The 17,954-nt window shown below is 48.3% G+C and overlaps 1 protein-coding gene across 3 annotated transcripts in view; it reads left to right on the top strand.

Annotated features, from left to right (window-relative positions):
* Positions 1-17,954, top strand: part of PIGN (phosphatidylinositol glycan anchor biosynthesis class N) — an 862,819-nt gene that overhangs the window by 398,327 nt on the left and 446,538 nt on the right. For all 3 annotated transcript variants that reach the window (XM_085606885.1, XM_085606886.1, XM_085606884.1), the window contains one exon: positions 5,246-5,428. In XM_085606885.1, the coding sequence (XP_085463011.1) occupies positions 5,246-5,428 (183 nt within the window). The remainder of the gene's footprint in view (positions 1-5,245; positions 5,429-17,954) is intronic.

The raw sequence follows: 17,954 nt of genomic DNA, 5'->3' as shown, positions 1-17,954 counted from the left end.
CCAGGTTCAGCGAGGAGACCCGAAACCGAAAGTGAAAGTAGGGGGCGCGCACCGGCCCAAGTCCTGCATGCCGTTGTTGTTCACTTTCTGCCCGGGCACCATGCCAACTCGAGTCCGGGGCAAGGTCTGGAGTAGGCCGCCAACTTGGAGTCGATACTATTCCGGCTCCCGATGTCCGATTTGAATTTGGACAGCAGGTATCACCTCCACGTAGGTTCGCCCGTAGAAGCCCATCGATAAAATCAGGATAAATTCAGGATAAACGTGGGAGGTTGTGGAGGCCCTCGGGAGCCCTGTGCCTACGCGGCCATCTTGGTTGCGCGCTAGGCTCCTCCCTCGGTTTTCACATTCTTGATGTGCGCTCCTTTCGAGCCTTTGCACAATTGTCCCCACATGCTGCTCACTATCAAAAAAGCCTTTCTTGTGGCAATTACATTGGCCTGGAGGGTGAGTGAATACAGGCTTTATCCTTCAAGCCTCCATTTTTTTGGGATTACCCAGGACAAACTGGTGCATTGCACCAGAGCCTCTTTCCTGCCGAAAGTGGTAACACCATTTCATGTTTGTCAATCTGTCACCTTGCCCACCTTCTAAGCTCCTCCATATCCAAGGAAGAGGAGCGACTCCATCGCCTGGACCCCAAAAGAGCATTGCCGTTCTACCTTGACCGCACAGGGGTACGTTGGTGCGGAGAAAGCTCAGGAAGTGCAGAAACAAACCATCTCTTGATGGGTTGTTCTCTGCATCAAGATCTGCTACACATTGGCCAAGAAGCAGCCTCATGAAGGCTTACGGGCTCATTCCGCCAGAGCTAAAGCTGCATCCACTGTGTTAGCGCATGGAGTCCCAGTCCTGGACATCTGCAAAGCAGCAACTTGGGCTTCCCTGTATACATTTACCAACCATTACTGCCTGGACAGTAAGGTCTGCAGGGACGGGCATTTCACCCATTCGGTCCGGTAGGACTTCCTAGTTTAAATTTGTCCACAGACCCACCACCGGGGATGGTATAGCTTGGGTATCTATTCAAAGGTAAGGAATCTGTGGCTAGAAGTCTCTATCAGATGAACAATTTACTTACTTTCGGCCACAACTTAGCTGGTAGAGACTATATCTAGCTGCAGATTCTTTACCGACCCACCCATCCTCTACGCTCTGCGGACAGATTTCTAGGGTAAGGGCTGATCCATTTTAAAGCCCTAGTTTTGACACACCAGTGTCAGTGTGCTTCATGGCTCCGTGCTTCTGGCTTGTAAGGTCGTCGAAAGTAACTGATGTCAGTGCTCTGAGGTGACGCCTTTAAAGGAGACTCGTACATCACTTCCAGCATGGACAATGCCATGCAGAGTTGACTGACACCACCTACCGGCGCGCAGGAGTACTGCTCACAAAAAATCTTCCCAATCCAGTCTGATGCCTGGGGAAATTCAAAGGTAAGGAATTTGCAGCTAGATATAATCATTATAAGCTAAGGCGTTACCGAAGGTAAGTAAGTTGTTCTTCACAAAACATAAGAAAGGAGGACGGGCATGTTTGAAGGATTTAGGTCATTCTAGGTCCTGGTCTCTCAAAACTGAAAGAAAGTCACCATGGAAGCACAAGAAGTCCAATAAGGGGTCTCCCCTTCCTGTCGTCCCTGCCGCAGAGAGAAGTTGCACAGCCAGCTCTCCAAAGTGCCTACTTCAGACTTTGACCCACTCCCAGCCCTGACACTGATATGCCTTGAGTTCCCCAGTGATTATCGATGCCGCCACAGACCATGCTGCAGTTGTTTAGAATAGTGCTGGTTCACTCTGGCTCTCTTTTGAGCCCCACACATATGTTGGGGTCATCTCTGGGCTGGGAAGATCTTCTGAATGATCTGAAGATCAGAGGCCTCTGGTCTCCAATAACGCAGTGACATCATATCGCTCTTCAGGAGCTGTGGCCTTTTGCCTTATCCTCAAGACTTTTGTGCCTTCTGTCACATCCGATCTGTCCACTTCCTAATGACTATGCAATTTATTATAGCATGCGCACAACCCTTGTTTCGTTGGTGGTTTTAAAGTTTTTTTGTTATCGGTTTAACCAATTTTGTTTGAGTTCCTAATGACAACATGGCCGCCGCATAGGACTGCAACGAACAGGGCAATCTAGAAGCATTCTGTCTGGCCGTAACTGGTCTTTCATGGGAGTACCCTAATATTTTGGCACTTGATGGGATCTCTAAACCTCAAAGTGGATGAACTCAACTGGTGTCAGCTTGCTGACCACGAGTGACATCAGCAGCTGTAGGTGGTGCATAGCTTTTCCACTCAGTGTGAAATGCCCATAGTTTATCTGTTTGCTACCTCAGAGAACATTCACTGTCAGGCCTTTTTTGCCTTGGTTTTTTTCTGGGAATCGTGTTCTGTCTTCAGTGGGACTCTGGACTACTGTACATTTTTCCGCCAGTTCTGAAAAGGTCAAGGCAGACAGGGCACAGACCACCCAGATAGGTCTGAATTGGGGTTAGAGAGTGTAGTATTCCAACCTGTTGAATCTGAGCCTACTCCCTTCACTTTGGCTTCCTCGTCGGAAGGAGCCTGGAGCACGATCATCTGCCTGCCTTCTGATATCAGAGGACCCTGTGAGGAGGAGGAGAGTGTCTGTGAGCACGAGGACCAGTGGGGCATCCTGGGGAGTGGATCCCTCAAGCAAGGTGTGCGATATAACTGCTCCGGCACCGATTGGCCATCTGTGTGCTGGCCAAAGTTTGTGACCTTGTATGCCAGAGAAGGCAGCTGTGAAGATGTTGCTGCCACACCAAACGAGCTGTCAGTCCGTGTGCTGCCCAAAAGTTGGTGACCCTGATGCCAGAGAGGAATCGCAAGGGCTTTGTGCACTGTTGCTAACAGGAGGGGCCGTCACTGTATGCAGTGTGTGACAACAAAAAACAGCAGGTGGTGACCCATGCGACTGGACCCTCAATGGAAGTATCGGAAGCTGAGCGACCTGCCAGCGGGGCCAGAGGAACATTCGAGAGATACCTCGGACAACCAGCTGCCTTGCCTGCAGAGACGAGACTACTGCTAATCGCCGGCAACCGCTCCAGTCCACTGTGATGCCAGAGTGGTGAATGATCCTGGAATCTTCCGTATCACAACACCAGGGAGAGAGAGTAAGTCTGATCGGCGGGCCAGTGAGCCCATGCGAACCTTGCTTTGCCTCATTGTGCAACTGTGCTCGGACTCTTTGACTTTTAGAAAGCCACAGAGAAACATCTAAGACTTGGACTCGTAGCGGGGCCTAACCTGAATGTTACCTAGCATAAATGGGAAATAACTACTGCCAGTAGACAGGGAAGCGGGGTTGAGGACACTGTTCGGACTGTGCTAGAGTGCCAACCTTAGGTGGGCTGTGTGTATTGTTTGTGTATGTCTTATTTCACTTTGTGTTTGTATATAAATGTCATAATAGTGAGTATTTGGCTGGACATTCATTTATTGGCCTTTTTGAATGTTTTTGGAGGCTTGAGCCTGTGTTCACCTTGCACCTACCTCCCCCACCCCCAGTCTTGACCTGCGATACCCTTGAGAGCCAAACACTGAAGGGATAGTACTTGGCCCGTTGCTCAGGATCCGCAGTGGGTTGGGCGCTGGGACATCAGGAGTAAAACACCTCATCCACCACGGTTGGGCCCAGTAGCCCATACTTGCTCCTTGAAAGGAGGTCCGACTCTGTGTTTGAGGACGCAACAAACAGTGGTTGGTGAACTGATTTCAGTGTGCAGGGCTGAAAACTGCATGTGGGCCATGTTGTTCCATCCGGAGCGATGATGCCACCTGTGAGCATGTGGTGTCTATTGCAGTTATTTTCAGATTTAGTTTAACATCTGACAGAATTCACAAGCAGGCACATGCATCATCATAGGGTTTTGCGATTCCTTAATTGCGATTATTAAGGAATCGCAATTAAGGAATAGCAAAACCCTATGCATGTAGGAATCGCTAAAGAAATAGCGATTCCCACAAATTCCTTAATTGCGACTAGCAAATTGCGAGTCGCAATTAAGGAATGTCTTCCCATTCATTCCTATGGGCCTCCAGGCCCATAGGAATGAATTAGAGATTGCGGGAGCAATTTGCGAGTACCAATAGGTACTCGCAAATTGCTCCCGCAATTTCGATGGTGCAAGGGTATCAAAATGACTCCCTATTGCACCCATGTATGTTAACTCTGCACATATGTTGCATACACACATGCTCTAAGGGCATGTGTGTGTGCAACATGGAACTTAGAAAAATGCAAATAAGTGCATTTTTCTAAGTTTTCGCAAATTACCATGAAGTCCAGCTTCATGGTAATTTGCTCACGCTAATAGCGAAATCGCTATTATTAAAACTGTAATGCATTGCATTTAAGAAATCTCTATTAGCGATTCCTTAAATGCTATCGCTATTTAATGAATCGCTATTTTGAGATTCCTTAAATAGCGATTTGTGCATTTGGGATGATGCATCCCAAATGCAAAAATACCGGTCGCAAAGGGGCAGATTCTGAGAATCTGCCCGTTTGCGACCGGTATTGTGCTTGATGCATGTGCCTAAAGGTGAAGAATCAGTGGTTCGCTAGAGTATCCATCAGAAAGACCATTACCAAAAGATAGGTAACGTGTTCAATACTGGCATCATTTGAAATTCTATTGTAATGCTCACCCTGTCCATTCCCTTAGCCTCCTACCTTCCCCTCGCCTCCTTTAACTCTTCTGCATGAAACTTGCAAAGTGTCTGAAACATAAAGCAACCACAGCACAAATGAATTTTAAAGACAGGTTTTTTTGATCGTTTCATTGGATGTGTGGCAGCCTTCAGTTCTACTAGCATTGTATTTTAGTTGTCCCTTAATGTACAACATGAAGTTGAATCTCGAGGAAAAAGAAAAGAAAATCAGCTAATAATCCATGCTCACAGAGGACCCGTGGCACTACTCTGTAAGAATACTGCATGTGTAAAAAGGGGCTACTGTGGTGTTTCAGAGGGGCTAGTATGGTGCGATCCCAGAGCCCCTCTTTTAAGAGTCGGTTGTAGGGTTTACTTTGGGGCAGATCCATTCTGCACAGCTCCAGGGTGTCCTGTGTGACTCTGCGCAAGACACATCAACACCTGGGTGGTTCTCATGTATGTATTATAATAACTGACTTTTAAAGACTTATTTGGTGCCTTTAATGACCGATGCATTTGATTACATTTTACAGTGTGAAAATTCTGTACCTTTCTGTCCCTAGGTTGCCCTTTGCAAATCACTGATCAGCCTCGCTCTGAAGGGACTGTCATATTATCACACATATGACCGACTATTCTTGGGCATGAGTGTCGTCCTGGGATTCATCGGTTGGACATCATATGTAATCCTCAGGATTGTGAAACTGTATACTAACATCCCCTCTAGTGACCTAAAACACACCAAGGTACAGTAAATGCACTGGCTGCAATATCAATGCATTATTGCTTACTTGAATCATTCGTAGCATGCACGTTATTTATCCTTTGTTAGTTCTCTTAACAAATAAACTCAAAGGCTCTGATTACAAGGGCCCAGTAAAAGGTGTTGTGTTTACCGCAGCCAGTAAATACCCATAGCCCCAGAATGTAATATTTACCAGGTGAGGTAAATCAGTGCACCACATTTCTCAGGTATATGAATTTCCTGCGCATTTTCCACTGTACTTGATGTAATTTTATTGCTGAAATTTCCTATGGGGAAATTGCCGGAGTGAATGCAGGCATTACCGCATAACTAGGCTTGCAATCAAATTGGAATTTCCCGCTCTTATGAGGGTCATTCTGCTCAAAAACAAATTAGAGATGATGCGATTGACCTTTACTGTTGATAACTGACATTACCTCCATCTTACAGAATTGAGTGGTTTATCTGATGAGGTGTTTCTTTGTGCTAGGCAGCACATTGAATCTTATAGATATCATCAGTTTGCTCTGCATAACTGCGCATATCTCAGATTCCTGAGTGGAAGGATGGCACATTGTGCGGTGGGTCAAATGTCATATAAGGCATATATAATGTTACAAAGTCTATCTGATCTTGAGTGGACCTCCATATAGTAATCTCTACAGCTTGCATTGTTCCAACTCAATTTTCAGACTTAGGACCATGTTGTGGGGAACTCACTGACATTGTGTTTGCTCCAGCATGTATTTTCAGCATCTGCATGTATATCTTAGAAAGGGTTTGTAAGACTTGTGCGTTCTTCTCCAGGGCAGGTTTCTCCACAAGTAACTTGTTATGCTATAGGCAGGATAAAACCCTGGTGCACAGTTCTCTTGCACATTATGTCATACTCATAGGACATTCAAGCACTCGTTCTGGAAAAGAAGAAGAAGATCCCAGAGGGATCTGAAATTATTTTTGAAATGAATAGCAAATTATATATAGGACAACTATATCTACGTTAAAGGCCAGGGAAAGTAACCTGGAGTTCTCTGATCAAGTATGCTGACTGACAGAAAGTACAAATGAAATCCTTCACATCAAAGATCTTAGACCATGTGATCAAATATTATTTTTATGTTGTTTACCAGACCTTGCTTTATCAATGTTTTTTTTTTTTTTTTTTTTTTTTGAAACCGTTTATTGCAATCTCAAATAGTTATCTCTAGGCGGTGCAAAAAGGGTAAATCAGGAGATATCAGTAGTGCAGGCCACATAACTCCGAACCAACAATGCGGTTTCCTTTTGTCAAAACACAACAACACAAAAACAACCACACCCGCAAGGCAACCCGCAATCCCAAGCGACAGCACGCGCTCCGTAAGTGGGGGACCCTAACCAATCGCCAAACTCTGAAGAGGGGAATGAGAACAGATCAGGGACTGGGGAACCACGGGCCCGTGGCTGGGGGAGGGGGTCGGCTAGGGGGACGGAGCTGGTGAGGCAGCCGGTAGCAGTGGCGGCTCGCAAATACCCCCGCGATAGGCGTTCCAGGGGCCCCAGATTTTCACCCACGCCCCAGGCTTACCCCTCGCAACATACACCACCTTTTCACGAAACATACACCAGTCCATGTGTTCTTTCCAGGCCGACACCGCCGGAGGCCTCTGGGATCCCCACAATTGCGCAATGTCACGCTTAGCTATCATGTATCCCAGAGTCACCCACCGCGTCTGCGGAACCGAGTAGTCAGTTGGCTCCCACACATTCAGCAAGCATCTCCTCGCTTCAGGCAACAGCACGACACGCGTAACCACTCGCAGGACCTCGTGCACACCACGCCAGAATCGCTCCACCTTTGGGCATTCCCACAGAATATGCAAGAAAGTTGCCGAAGCACCACAGCCACGCTTACACAGTCCATCCTCAGCAAAGCCCATACGTAGAAGCCTTGGCCCCGTCACATAAACCCGGTGGAGGATCTTAAGTTGGACGAAGCGAAGGCGAGCCGGGATGGCCACCTCTTTCGGAGAGGCCACCGCGGACATCCAGTCCTCGTCGTCCAACTCCAGCCCATCGGCAACCCAGGCCTCGCGGAGGCCAGTCAGCAGGCCCGATCGGTCGTTGATCAGTTTTTTATATATAAGGGAGATCGTGCTGTCTGGGACATGGCCATCCAGCACTCTGTCCTCCAGGGGGGAAGACTCCGGAATGGATGCGACATCCGGGAAGACGGAGCCCAGCGCGTGGCGGACTTGTAAGTACCGGAAGTACTCACTGCCTTGCAACTGAAACTCCGTCTGCAGCATCTCGAAAGTTTTGAATCCCCCCCTCGTCCAGAGATCTCCCACTGTGCTGATGCCGATCGTGTCCCACTTCTCGAAGCCCTTCGAGGTCCACAAGGAGCCCAACCTCGCCGATGCATATAGCGGTGACGCCCGGGTCAAACGGTCCTTCCACCCCATAGCTGCGTTAGCCGCGTGCCACACACGCACCATGACACGCGTCGGTCCCGTCAGGCGAGGGTCCGGCGCGCCAGAGTAGAGCGCCCGATTGTAGTCGCCACCGGGCAGGAGCATCTTGTCCATTTCAAATGCCGGGTTCAGGGCGGGCCCGTAAATGCCATGATTAATCGCAGCTAGCTGGGAGGCCCAGTAATACCGTTTAATATCCGGGAGGGCAACCCCCCATCGTACCACGGGAGCGTCAATTTAGCCAAGGCGATACGTGGCCTCCCGTCCCAGAACAGGCGACGCTGCAAACTCTCCACCTCTCGGAAGTAGCGCGCCGGAACCAAATCCATAGTGTTCTGGAGAGCGTACAGAAAGCGCGGCAACGACATCATCTTAAACAAGGCCGCTCGGCCAAGCGGCGAGAGCGGCAGACGCCGCCAACGCACCACGTCCTCCTTCAAGCGCTGGAGGGGGGGCAGCAAATTCCGCTCGTAGCGGGCCTCCGGGTCCAGAGTAATATATATACCCAGGTACCGAAACCCCTGGGAGGCAATCTGGATCGGACAATCCCGTGGTAGGACCGGAACCTCCCCGGCAAGCACATATACACAGGATTTCGCCCAGTTGATGACGAGGCCTGAGTTGCGACCGAATGAGCGCAAAACATCAACTAGGACGATCAGTGATTTACGCGGGGAGGCGAGATATAGAAGGATATCATCAGCGTAGAGGGACACACGGTCCTCATGCTCGGGGGTCCAACGGAGACCACGGATGGAAGGGTGCCACCGCAGCCACTCCGCCAGGGGTTCCAGGGCCAATGCAAACAGGAGAGGCGACAGGGGGCAACCCTGTCGCGTGCCCCGTCCCAGTGCGAATGGGGACGAAACTCGTCCATTCACCACCACCTGCGCCAATGGGCCGGAATACAACAACTTGACCCAGCTGATGAAGCCCGGTCCGAAGCCAAACTTCGCCAGCATCGCCCAAATGTATGGCCACTCAAGCGTATCAAACGCCATGGTGGCGTCCAAGGACGCCAGGATGGCCGGCTCCCGCACGAACGGGACACGCGCGAGCACCCCGTGCAAGCGTCGCAGATTAAGGGCCGTGTTACGATGGGGTATGAAGCCGGACTGGTCTTGGTGGACCAAGTCGCCCACCACGCCGACCAGCCGGTTGGCCAGCACCTTGGCGAGGATTTTGGGCTCCGCGTTCAAGAGCGAGATAGGCCTATAGGATGTGACCCGCTCACGGGGTCTCCCCTCCTTGTGGATCACCACGATCGTGGCCAGACGCTGGTCCGGCGGAAGGGAACCCCGCGAGCGGGCCGCCAGGAACATCGCGCGCAGGTGGGGCGCCAGCACATCCGGTCGCAGCTTGTACAGCTCGATAGGAATGCCATTGGGGCCCATGGCCTTGCCAGATGCGACCGAGCGGATAGCAAGGGCAATTTCGTCCGAGGTGGGAGGAGCATCCAGCGAATCCCTGTCCTCCACCGAAAGGGAGGGCAGCGCGATGTCCCGAAGCAGGGCATGGGAATCCTCCTCTGAGCAGGGAGAAACCGGGGAATACACCTCGCGGAAATAATCCGCGAAGCAGGAGACAATGGCGTTCGGCTCGGTGACACACACACCATCCATCCTCTCGATCAACGGAACCACACGACTCGCTCTCTCCTTTTTGTCCAACCACGCAATCAATTTACCCGCCTTATCACCCACATCATACAGTCGCCCCTGTTGCTCTCTACTGAGGCCCCTGGCCGCCTCCGTGACGAGGGCTCTATAGGCCGCCTGCTTGAGGTGTAGAACATGCAATGTGGCATCCGTCACCCCGCTCCCCAGGTCACCCTCTAGTTCAGTAATTTCGGCCTCCACCCGGGTTACCTCCTCCCGCTCGCGCCTCTGGGCATGGGAGATAAAGGAGAGGGCCTCCCCCCTAAGAACTACCTTAAAAGCTTCCCAAAGGGAGATGGCAGACGGGACAGACCCCACATTCTCTTCAAAGTACCACTGCAAGGATTTGATCAATTCGGCTCGAATAGTGGGGTCGCGCAGGTACCAGGCATTGATTGGGGCTACCCTGCCCTCCCCCCTCGGGAAGACATCAAGATGCAGCAGTAATGGGGAGTGATCTGAAATACCCCGCGCCAAATGGCGCACCTCTCCCACCCTCCCAGCATAGGCCGCAGGAACAAGGATATAATCAAGCCGCGAGAGGCTACCATGGGCACCCGAGAGGAAGGTGTATTGCAGCTGCGCGGGATGCTGTAGTCGCCAGCAATCCACCAACCCCAGTGTATCTAAGAGGCCGGACAGCCACGCCTGTGCCCGGGGGAGGTCCCTGGGGGGATGACGATCCATAGACCCAGAAGCCACCGCATTGAAGTCCCCCCCAACTACCAGAAGCCCATCCGGGAGGTCAAGGAGGAGGCGCCCCAGGTCCGCAAACGTGGTTGATTGCAACCCCGGTGGGACGTACACTGATACAAAAACGACCACCCTGCCCTCCATTCTACCCACCAAGACAGTGTAACGTCCCCTCTCATCATGGCGCACCTCATCAATCTCCAATGGGAGCGAGTTCTTAATCATGATGCCCACCCCCCGCGAGCCCGAGGTGAAGCCCGAATGGGCCACCAAGCGATAGCCTCTCCGATTCATGGCATGAAAGGAGTTACCTATAAGGTGTGTCTCCTGCAGGAAGATCACATCTGGTGAAATTCGTTTCAGATACTGCAGGACCACACCACGCTTAATCCTATCCCCCAGTCCGTTAACGTTCCATGATAACACAGTCAGATCCCTACCCCCCATCATACATGAAAGCCATCAATCGTCCCCCATAGAGCCTCTCGAAAACAACAATACAGTAAAGGGTTCGCCTTGCGGTGCAAACAAACAACACTCCACCCCCACCCACCCATCCCAACAGAACTCCCCCCTCCCTGCACCCCTGCATGAGCCCAGACAGCCCCCCCAAAGTGCAGTGTGCCTGTCGCCCCATAGATGAAAAACTAACTAGTCCCCCAGAGGAGGAGGGAAAGCCCCCAATGGACCCCGTGCCACCTCCATAGGAGGGGAACATACACGATCAGTGAATGGTAACCAAAATATTGTCCAGAGCAAGGCCTACTATGCACCCCTCAGTTCTGATCCGGCGAGCCCTCCCCGCCAACCGCACCCCCCCCACCCCCCCGGCCCCGATCCCCAGGCAGAGTATCCAACCAGTCCCCAGCCGCCTCGGGACGGTCAAAGAAGTGCGTGCGACCATCCACCTCCACCCTCAGCTTAGCTGGAAAAAGCATTGAGTACTTAAGGTTCATGTCCCGTAGGCGACGTTTGACTCCGAGAAAACTCAGTCTCTGCTTTTGGACCGTCGGAGTAAAGTCAGGGTAGAAATTCACGTTCATATTATCGAGCTTGACCGGTCCCTGTAGCCTGGAAGTCTGCAAGATAGCGTCTCTGTCCCGAAAGTTAAAAATCCGGGCAATGAGAGGCCGCGGCGGGGCTCCGACCTTAGGTCTTCCTCCGGGGACCCTGTGAGCACGTTCCACCGCAAAAAGTTTACTCAGCCCCCGGGGCTGGAGATGGGTGAGGATCAGGTCTTCCACAAACAAATCTGCCGCCTCCTCCTCCCGTCCCTCCGGCACCCCGACAATACGAACGTTGTTCCTCCGGGCCCGACCCTCGGCGTCCTCCAATCGACGGTCCATCATGGCGCTCGCCTGGCCAAGCCGGTGCACCTCCTTTTGAAGGGCCGCCACGTCTGTAGTGAGAGTCGAGGTGGTGTGGGCCAGGGAATCGACCCGGTCATTCGTTTTAGACAAATCGGCTCTCACCAGGCCCACCTCAACCAGGGCCGAGTCTATCTTCTGCGCCAGAGTATCAAAGCGCTGGTCCACCGAGGCCTTCATCTCGGCAATGGCGCCCATGACGTCCCGGAGGGTCAGATCCGCGGGTTGAGCGGACGCCTCAGCCGGGCCCGCGGGGGATGTACGCTGTGTCTCTGGGGAACCCTTCTGGAGGGTGTAGCGGTCCATACTGTTTGACTGAGGTGCCGGGCCGCGGCGGGTCGATTTCACCTTGGCCCGGTCGCCATCTTGCTTCGTGGACATGTCGCACTCCCAAAGTCGTGCCAATCTCTTCGAAAGGGCCGATAAACCAGTTCACGGGTTCCGGGGGGGGGGGGGGTGACCACTGGACCGCAGGACAACTCACAGCCGGCGGGTCAGCCGGGCACAGGGACAAGGCCACACCACCGCACCCCGCTCCGCAACCCTACCTCGCTTGAGGGCAAGGAGGGCGCAAAAGCGAAAGTGAAAGCGCGGGGTACGCGAGTCGCCCAGCCCTGCCCGCCGCTGTTGTTCGCTTTGTCCCCGGATCGCCCCACAACTCCAATCCGGGGGGCCGGCGCGGAGAAGGCCGCAATCTTCGATCGGTGCTTCCACCCGTGTCCGGGGTCCGATTCGAAAACGGAAAACGGGTGCCGCCTCAGCTCGGGTACACAGACACAGTCCCCTCATCAAATACAGGATATAATCAGGATTAATTCAGGAGGTCGCAGAGGTCCTCGGGAGCTTCGCACCTACGCGGCCATCTTGGTTGCGCGCTAGGCTCCTCCTCCCTGCTTTATCAATGTTGGATCTTTTTTCATTGGATCTTGTCTCTGATCCTGAACTGGCGGAGCCAGTGAACGAGAGATGGCATTCACGAAGAGTTTAGTTGATTTTGGAATATTGCAAATCGAAAGGATGGCAGTTTAGAACATTCTAGATCAAGGTCATTCTTTATCAGAAAGCAAGGTGAGTGAATAAATAACTGACGTGGAATTTGGGACACCTGTGGACTTTAAAAGGAGCTAGCCAGCCCACAGAATGAAAGAAGAGTGGCATGAGACCATGAATAGCAAAAGGACAGAGAGGTGACACATATATCTCGATAATACTCTTACGTTAGTGGCAAGGAAAGATGGTCATAAGGATTGGATGAGAAAATAAGAGTGGAGGAGTAAAGTAGAAAATCACAATATTGAACTGTTTAAATTAGAAAAACAGATACAAAAGTAGTTAGTTGAGAAAGAAGACGAATAGTGCAGTTGACAAAATGAACCTAAAATGTTTATGTCTAAGACCATAAATTCCTTCAGGCTTGTCAAACACAGGTTCTCCTTTAACTATGACCTTACAGGTTGTTCATGCTGTTCTCAAGTGAACTCTTCACCACTTTTTCATCAGCATGTGTTTTTGGCCTTCACTGCTCTTTCACCACATATAGCTGTGTGACGCTGTCTGCTGTTTGCTGTTGCGCTGTGTTTTCATATTCTATTTCTTCCATAACATCTTTCCATGTCAGAAAGAAATAAAGACTACTTGGACTAGAATGCACCATATGTATTACTAGAAGAACACGGTAGACTGAAGCACATTCTGAATTTCATCAGAGAGTGTTTTAGATAGGCGTCCGAGTACAAACTACTGCTATTACTACTGCTACTACTACTACTACTGTTCTTTCTAATATTACTACAACAACTTCTACCACTAATAATGATAATAATACTTTGTTGTCTTGTGCTTGTTGCCTCATATTTTGATTTCTTACAGTGCTATAAATAGAAAGCCTCACTTTTCCCAGTCTCATGGCTCAACTTCTGAAGGAGTATTGCTGAATTGGCCTTTCTGGGATTCAAACGTGTGTTATACAGTCTTACTCCCATGTTAGCAGCAAACACTTAATCCCTGAGCCTTCTTATGGGCAGAGACTATGAGTGAAAGGCTTTGAACAGAGGGTTCTACATGGGGTTTATAAAAATAGATGTTGTCTAGGTTTTATACCTGTTTGCAGTCTTAACTGTAGATGGTTTGAGATGCTTGGATACATTAAAATGTCCTTTTTGAACTGTAATTATGGCGGTGTTCCTAGAATGGATACTACTCCAGTTTAAGTCACTGCCAAAGCCGTCCTCTGAGATCCGAATGCCTTGAAAATAGGCAGGAAGTTGAAGAGCACAACTGTGAATCAAGGGTGTCCGTGTCCCACTCAGTTTAGCATTTGAAATCAGAGTGTGTTGTACAAACCTATGGTAGACTCAAGTGATCCCCACTCCTGTCAAGCAACTTCCCTTGCTGCGATTGTTGAAATATTGCAGCTAGATCATCCCAGGGCTGTCCAATCATTTCAGAGATCAGGCAGTCTCCAGCTGCACACTATGATGAATGGTATCAACTGATAATGAGCGCTGGAGCTATATAAGCATAGTGGGCCATCAGTGTCAGCCATTGTCAGGTCATCCAGCAACCCACGCATGTATCAATCCTTGAACCAAATTAGTAAAAATGGATGACTGAGACTGTCCCGAGACAGCACTGTAACATTATTTATTGGCATTTAATTTATTTATAAAGCATGCCTCATTGACTGAACTCCATCTACCTGCCAAGAACAGTGATCTCCAGCAGCCAATTGTGAATAAAACACTTGACAGAAAAGACTGCCTTTGGCGGACTTCTGGAAGTGTAGTGGAGGTAATTCATTCCAGAACTTGGGACTACGTACTCAAAATCTTCAGAACCTCCAAAATTTACATTTCATTCGAGGAACTATGAGAAGAAAAAGCTCACTAACGTGCTGATTCTTATTGTTCTGGTTGGGATAGATTTTTTTCTATAAGATACAAAGGTCTTGTTCATGCAGGTCATAAACTTATTTAAAGACTAGTGTAAACCTTTGAAACAGGACTAAAGCTTTACTAGTCGTCAATGAAAGGATCTCGTGCAATGTGAGCCAAGATCTTTTCCACAAAGTCCAAATAATTTGGTGAAATGCAGCGTTCCGTAATTTTTGAAGTTGAATCAGTTGTCTTTCTGGAAGGCCACCAAATAAAGCATTCTAGTAATATGGTTTTGAATTGATGACTGCTTCTGTCACAAGATTGTGGATCTCTGCTAGGGCAAAATATAACATCTCACAAAGCTGCTACATGTTACACCAGCAATGATTGACAATGTTGCCAATGTGTTGCTTAAAGCTCATATCTCCACCCATAGATAACACCAAGTTTTACCCGGTCAGTGAATAGTTAGGGGCTCCAAACAAAGTTGGAGATGTAGGTCTTGGAAATGGAGAGGCACAAATATGTCTTGTTCCCAGCAACATTTCCTCAATTCTAGCTTTAGCCTTATCCCATTAGCTGATAACTAGCTACTTATCTTGTTTGTGCAATGGGTTAGGTCTTCAAAGTTTTGATTAGGCTATTCACCCACTTATACATTTGGGTGTCATCAGCATAGGAATGAAATTTCAAGTCCACTTGCTGGATCAATTGTAGTAAAGGACTCCAAGGGGAAGCTAAGTCCCTTGTTTGATACAAACCAGGCAATCAGTTTTAAATTATAACCATCCAGGTTCGATCCCGTCCTGACTGTATGGAAATGGGTGACAATGCCTCATGCAAAAACTAAAGTCCAATTCTTTGAGTATATCCATTTATCTTGTCTGTGCTTTTTGGACACTAATGACATGAGGTGTGGGGCTCATACCTATGAATTGCCTGTTTCTTCTATTCACAAAATCCCCAGGCTGGAGGTAAATGTATCACTTATTTAACTTCCATACTGTACGCCACGATTCCCTAAACCTGTGTGTGCATATTTGGAGTATATAATGGAGTGTAAAGGTGGACGTTCCCACACTTTATGCATCACTCACCCCTGTAAGTTTAGAAATGCAGATAAATTAGGGACCCAAATTACAAAACTTGGGAAATGCTAGAAATATATCACGATGAGGATGTTAACGTTATTTGCATTGAATTTACATGGTCACAGCATGGGACGAGTTTGGTTCTTACATTAGTATGTCACTAATGAATTAGGATGTTTGGTTACTTTGTCAAAGTTTTGTTATGTAGATTAAACCTCTGCATGCACAGAGTACACGTTTTACTCAATCAGAACCATTACAAAGTCAGCCCCTATTTTACGTTTTTTAACCAGGTGGTTTATGATATAGATACATCTGAATATTTTTTAAATGGTTTAAGAAGTCCTTCTTAATTCAAAATGCATTATGATTAATTACAATATCAATGTTTAGAAAAACTACATAAAAGTTTCTTCAAGTTTTGTTTTTTTAAGAACAAATTTTATTGTGTCAACAGCCAAGTACATTCTGGCTCGATCTATCTTGTCGACCGAGCCAGCCACATCATGTATCACATTAATAATGTTGACATCCATTTTGTCAAAATAATACAGAATAACAGGAATTATAGCATAAAACATAACTTTAGCAGTGCGAACTGTAACCAACTGTGCTATACCCCCGCTGTAGGCTTTCTTAGTGTTACCCCCTAGCCACTGTGACCTAGGTATTGATGGATCTCACATAAATACTATTGACCACCACGCCAACGCCCCATTATTCTTGTCTCTGTTATATAGGATATATGGGCTCCAGAAGAGGTCTCGATAGTCCGCCCACCTCTTCCATATTTTGGGGTGCTTTTGTGGGCATTCCCTTGCTTTGAATATAGGCAGTTCCGTACCCATTCAATAGTCAATTCCATTCTTTCAGCCAGCCAACGGGGAGTGGGGGGGTGGGGAGAGGGGGTGGTGGCCTTCAGGTTTCTTCAAGTTTAAGTAGTGTATTGTGAGATCCTTAGTCTTGGTTGTGGTAAGTGTGGCTTTTATGGGAAAGGAGACTTGGGATGCATGCCATAGGTTGTTTTTTATTGTGATAAATGCCTGTTTGACTTCAGTACACAGGTAGCATCTCTGTGGCTTTTATTACACCTTTATCGGCGGTCATAGATGATTTCCTAATCTGTTTTGTTAATCACATTCGATTTGATGTGCTTTGTAAGTTACAAGGCAGTTTTTGAAAATAGTTAATAGTTGACCTGAGGAAGGGAGCCTTTAGGGATCTGCTGTAGTTCAGCTACAAAGGGGACTTTTTTCAATACGGATTTCTGTCTTATGGACAAACCAGGGACATTCTTCTGTGATTTTTTTAATGTTATGATTTCATTTAGCATATCACATGATTAAGTTTCTCTAAATTATGTTTGCTAACCAACGGGACAGTGGGTATAGAAATAAAACAAAGCTCTGACTATGCCACAGTGGATTTTAGTAAGGTGACTGTGGTGGCAGTTTTCCTAGTATTTGCAAGAGCAGTGAATGTTTCCCCCTGAAGCCCTCACATTTAATCTGCTTTTTGAAAAGAGTCAAACTGTTGATGGGTTCTTCTCTGCCCCCAGAGTTATCCTCTGTAAACAGCTGTTGAGTTGACTCTGCACTGTCTCAGGGTAGGTAATCAATGTAGTCCCTCTTCATGTTGATATAGGACCCTTTAGAGGAGGGGGTCTTGAATTACTACATTTTGTAGCATGTGCAGTAGAGCCACCCACCTCAGCAGGATATAGTGATCTTGTGAGTCACCAACATAAAGACAAACAGCAAAAGCATCCTGTCAAACCTATTCTTAACGTGCCACATCAGTAAGTCCGGAAGTTTGTGGCAGTGTTAATATCAATGTCCTATGAATATCAACCACAGCCAGGCCACTCCAATTACCTTCATAAATAGGAAAGCTCCTGATGTAAATCTAGGGCAATAGTCAGTGTTGCAGGGATCACTGTGGTGCAATGTACCAGGACTTAGGTAAATGCTCTGGAGGAATTTATTTTAAATACATTTGCACCTTACGTTTATCAAAGATTTTGTTCCAACTTAAAGCTCTTCTCTTTGTCAATGAGGATAGCATAGGTTTTCATTGTAGGCTTGGCTCCTAGAACTCTTGAATTCTAAGGTTTCCTTCTAGTGTTTCTGCATGAGTTACCCGGTATCTTGATGACACATGGCATGACCAAGAGTATTTGTTGAAACATATAGAGAAATTGAGTTAGCTTGGTCATTTTAAGAAACCATAAACCCTTACTGATATAAAACTCAAGTGTGGGTGCTGAAGCCAGCACTTTGGGTGAAATCCTCTCAACTGATGGTCAGGGCCAATAATTTCTCCATTCACGAGAACTGTTTGTCCCACTGAACTTGCCGTTCCTGTTCTTCTGCTATTTGTAGTGGACTTA

The sequence above is a fragment of the Triturus cristatus genome, chromosome 5_2 (assembly GCF_964204655.1).
Source record: "Triturus cristatus chromosome 5_2, aTriCri1.1, whole genome shotgun sequence".
NCBI lineage: Eukaryota > Metazoa > Chordata > Amphibia > Caudata > Salamandridae > Triturus > Triturus cristatus.
This window is presented reverse-complemented; position numbering and strand designations above follow the sequence as displayed.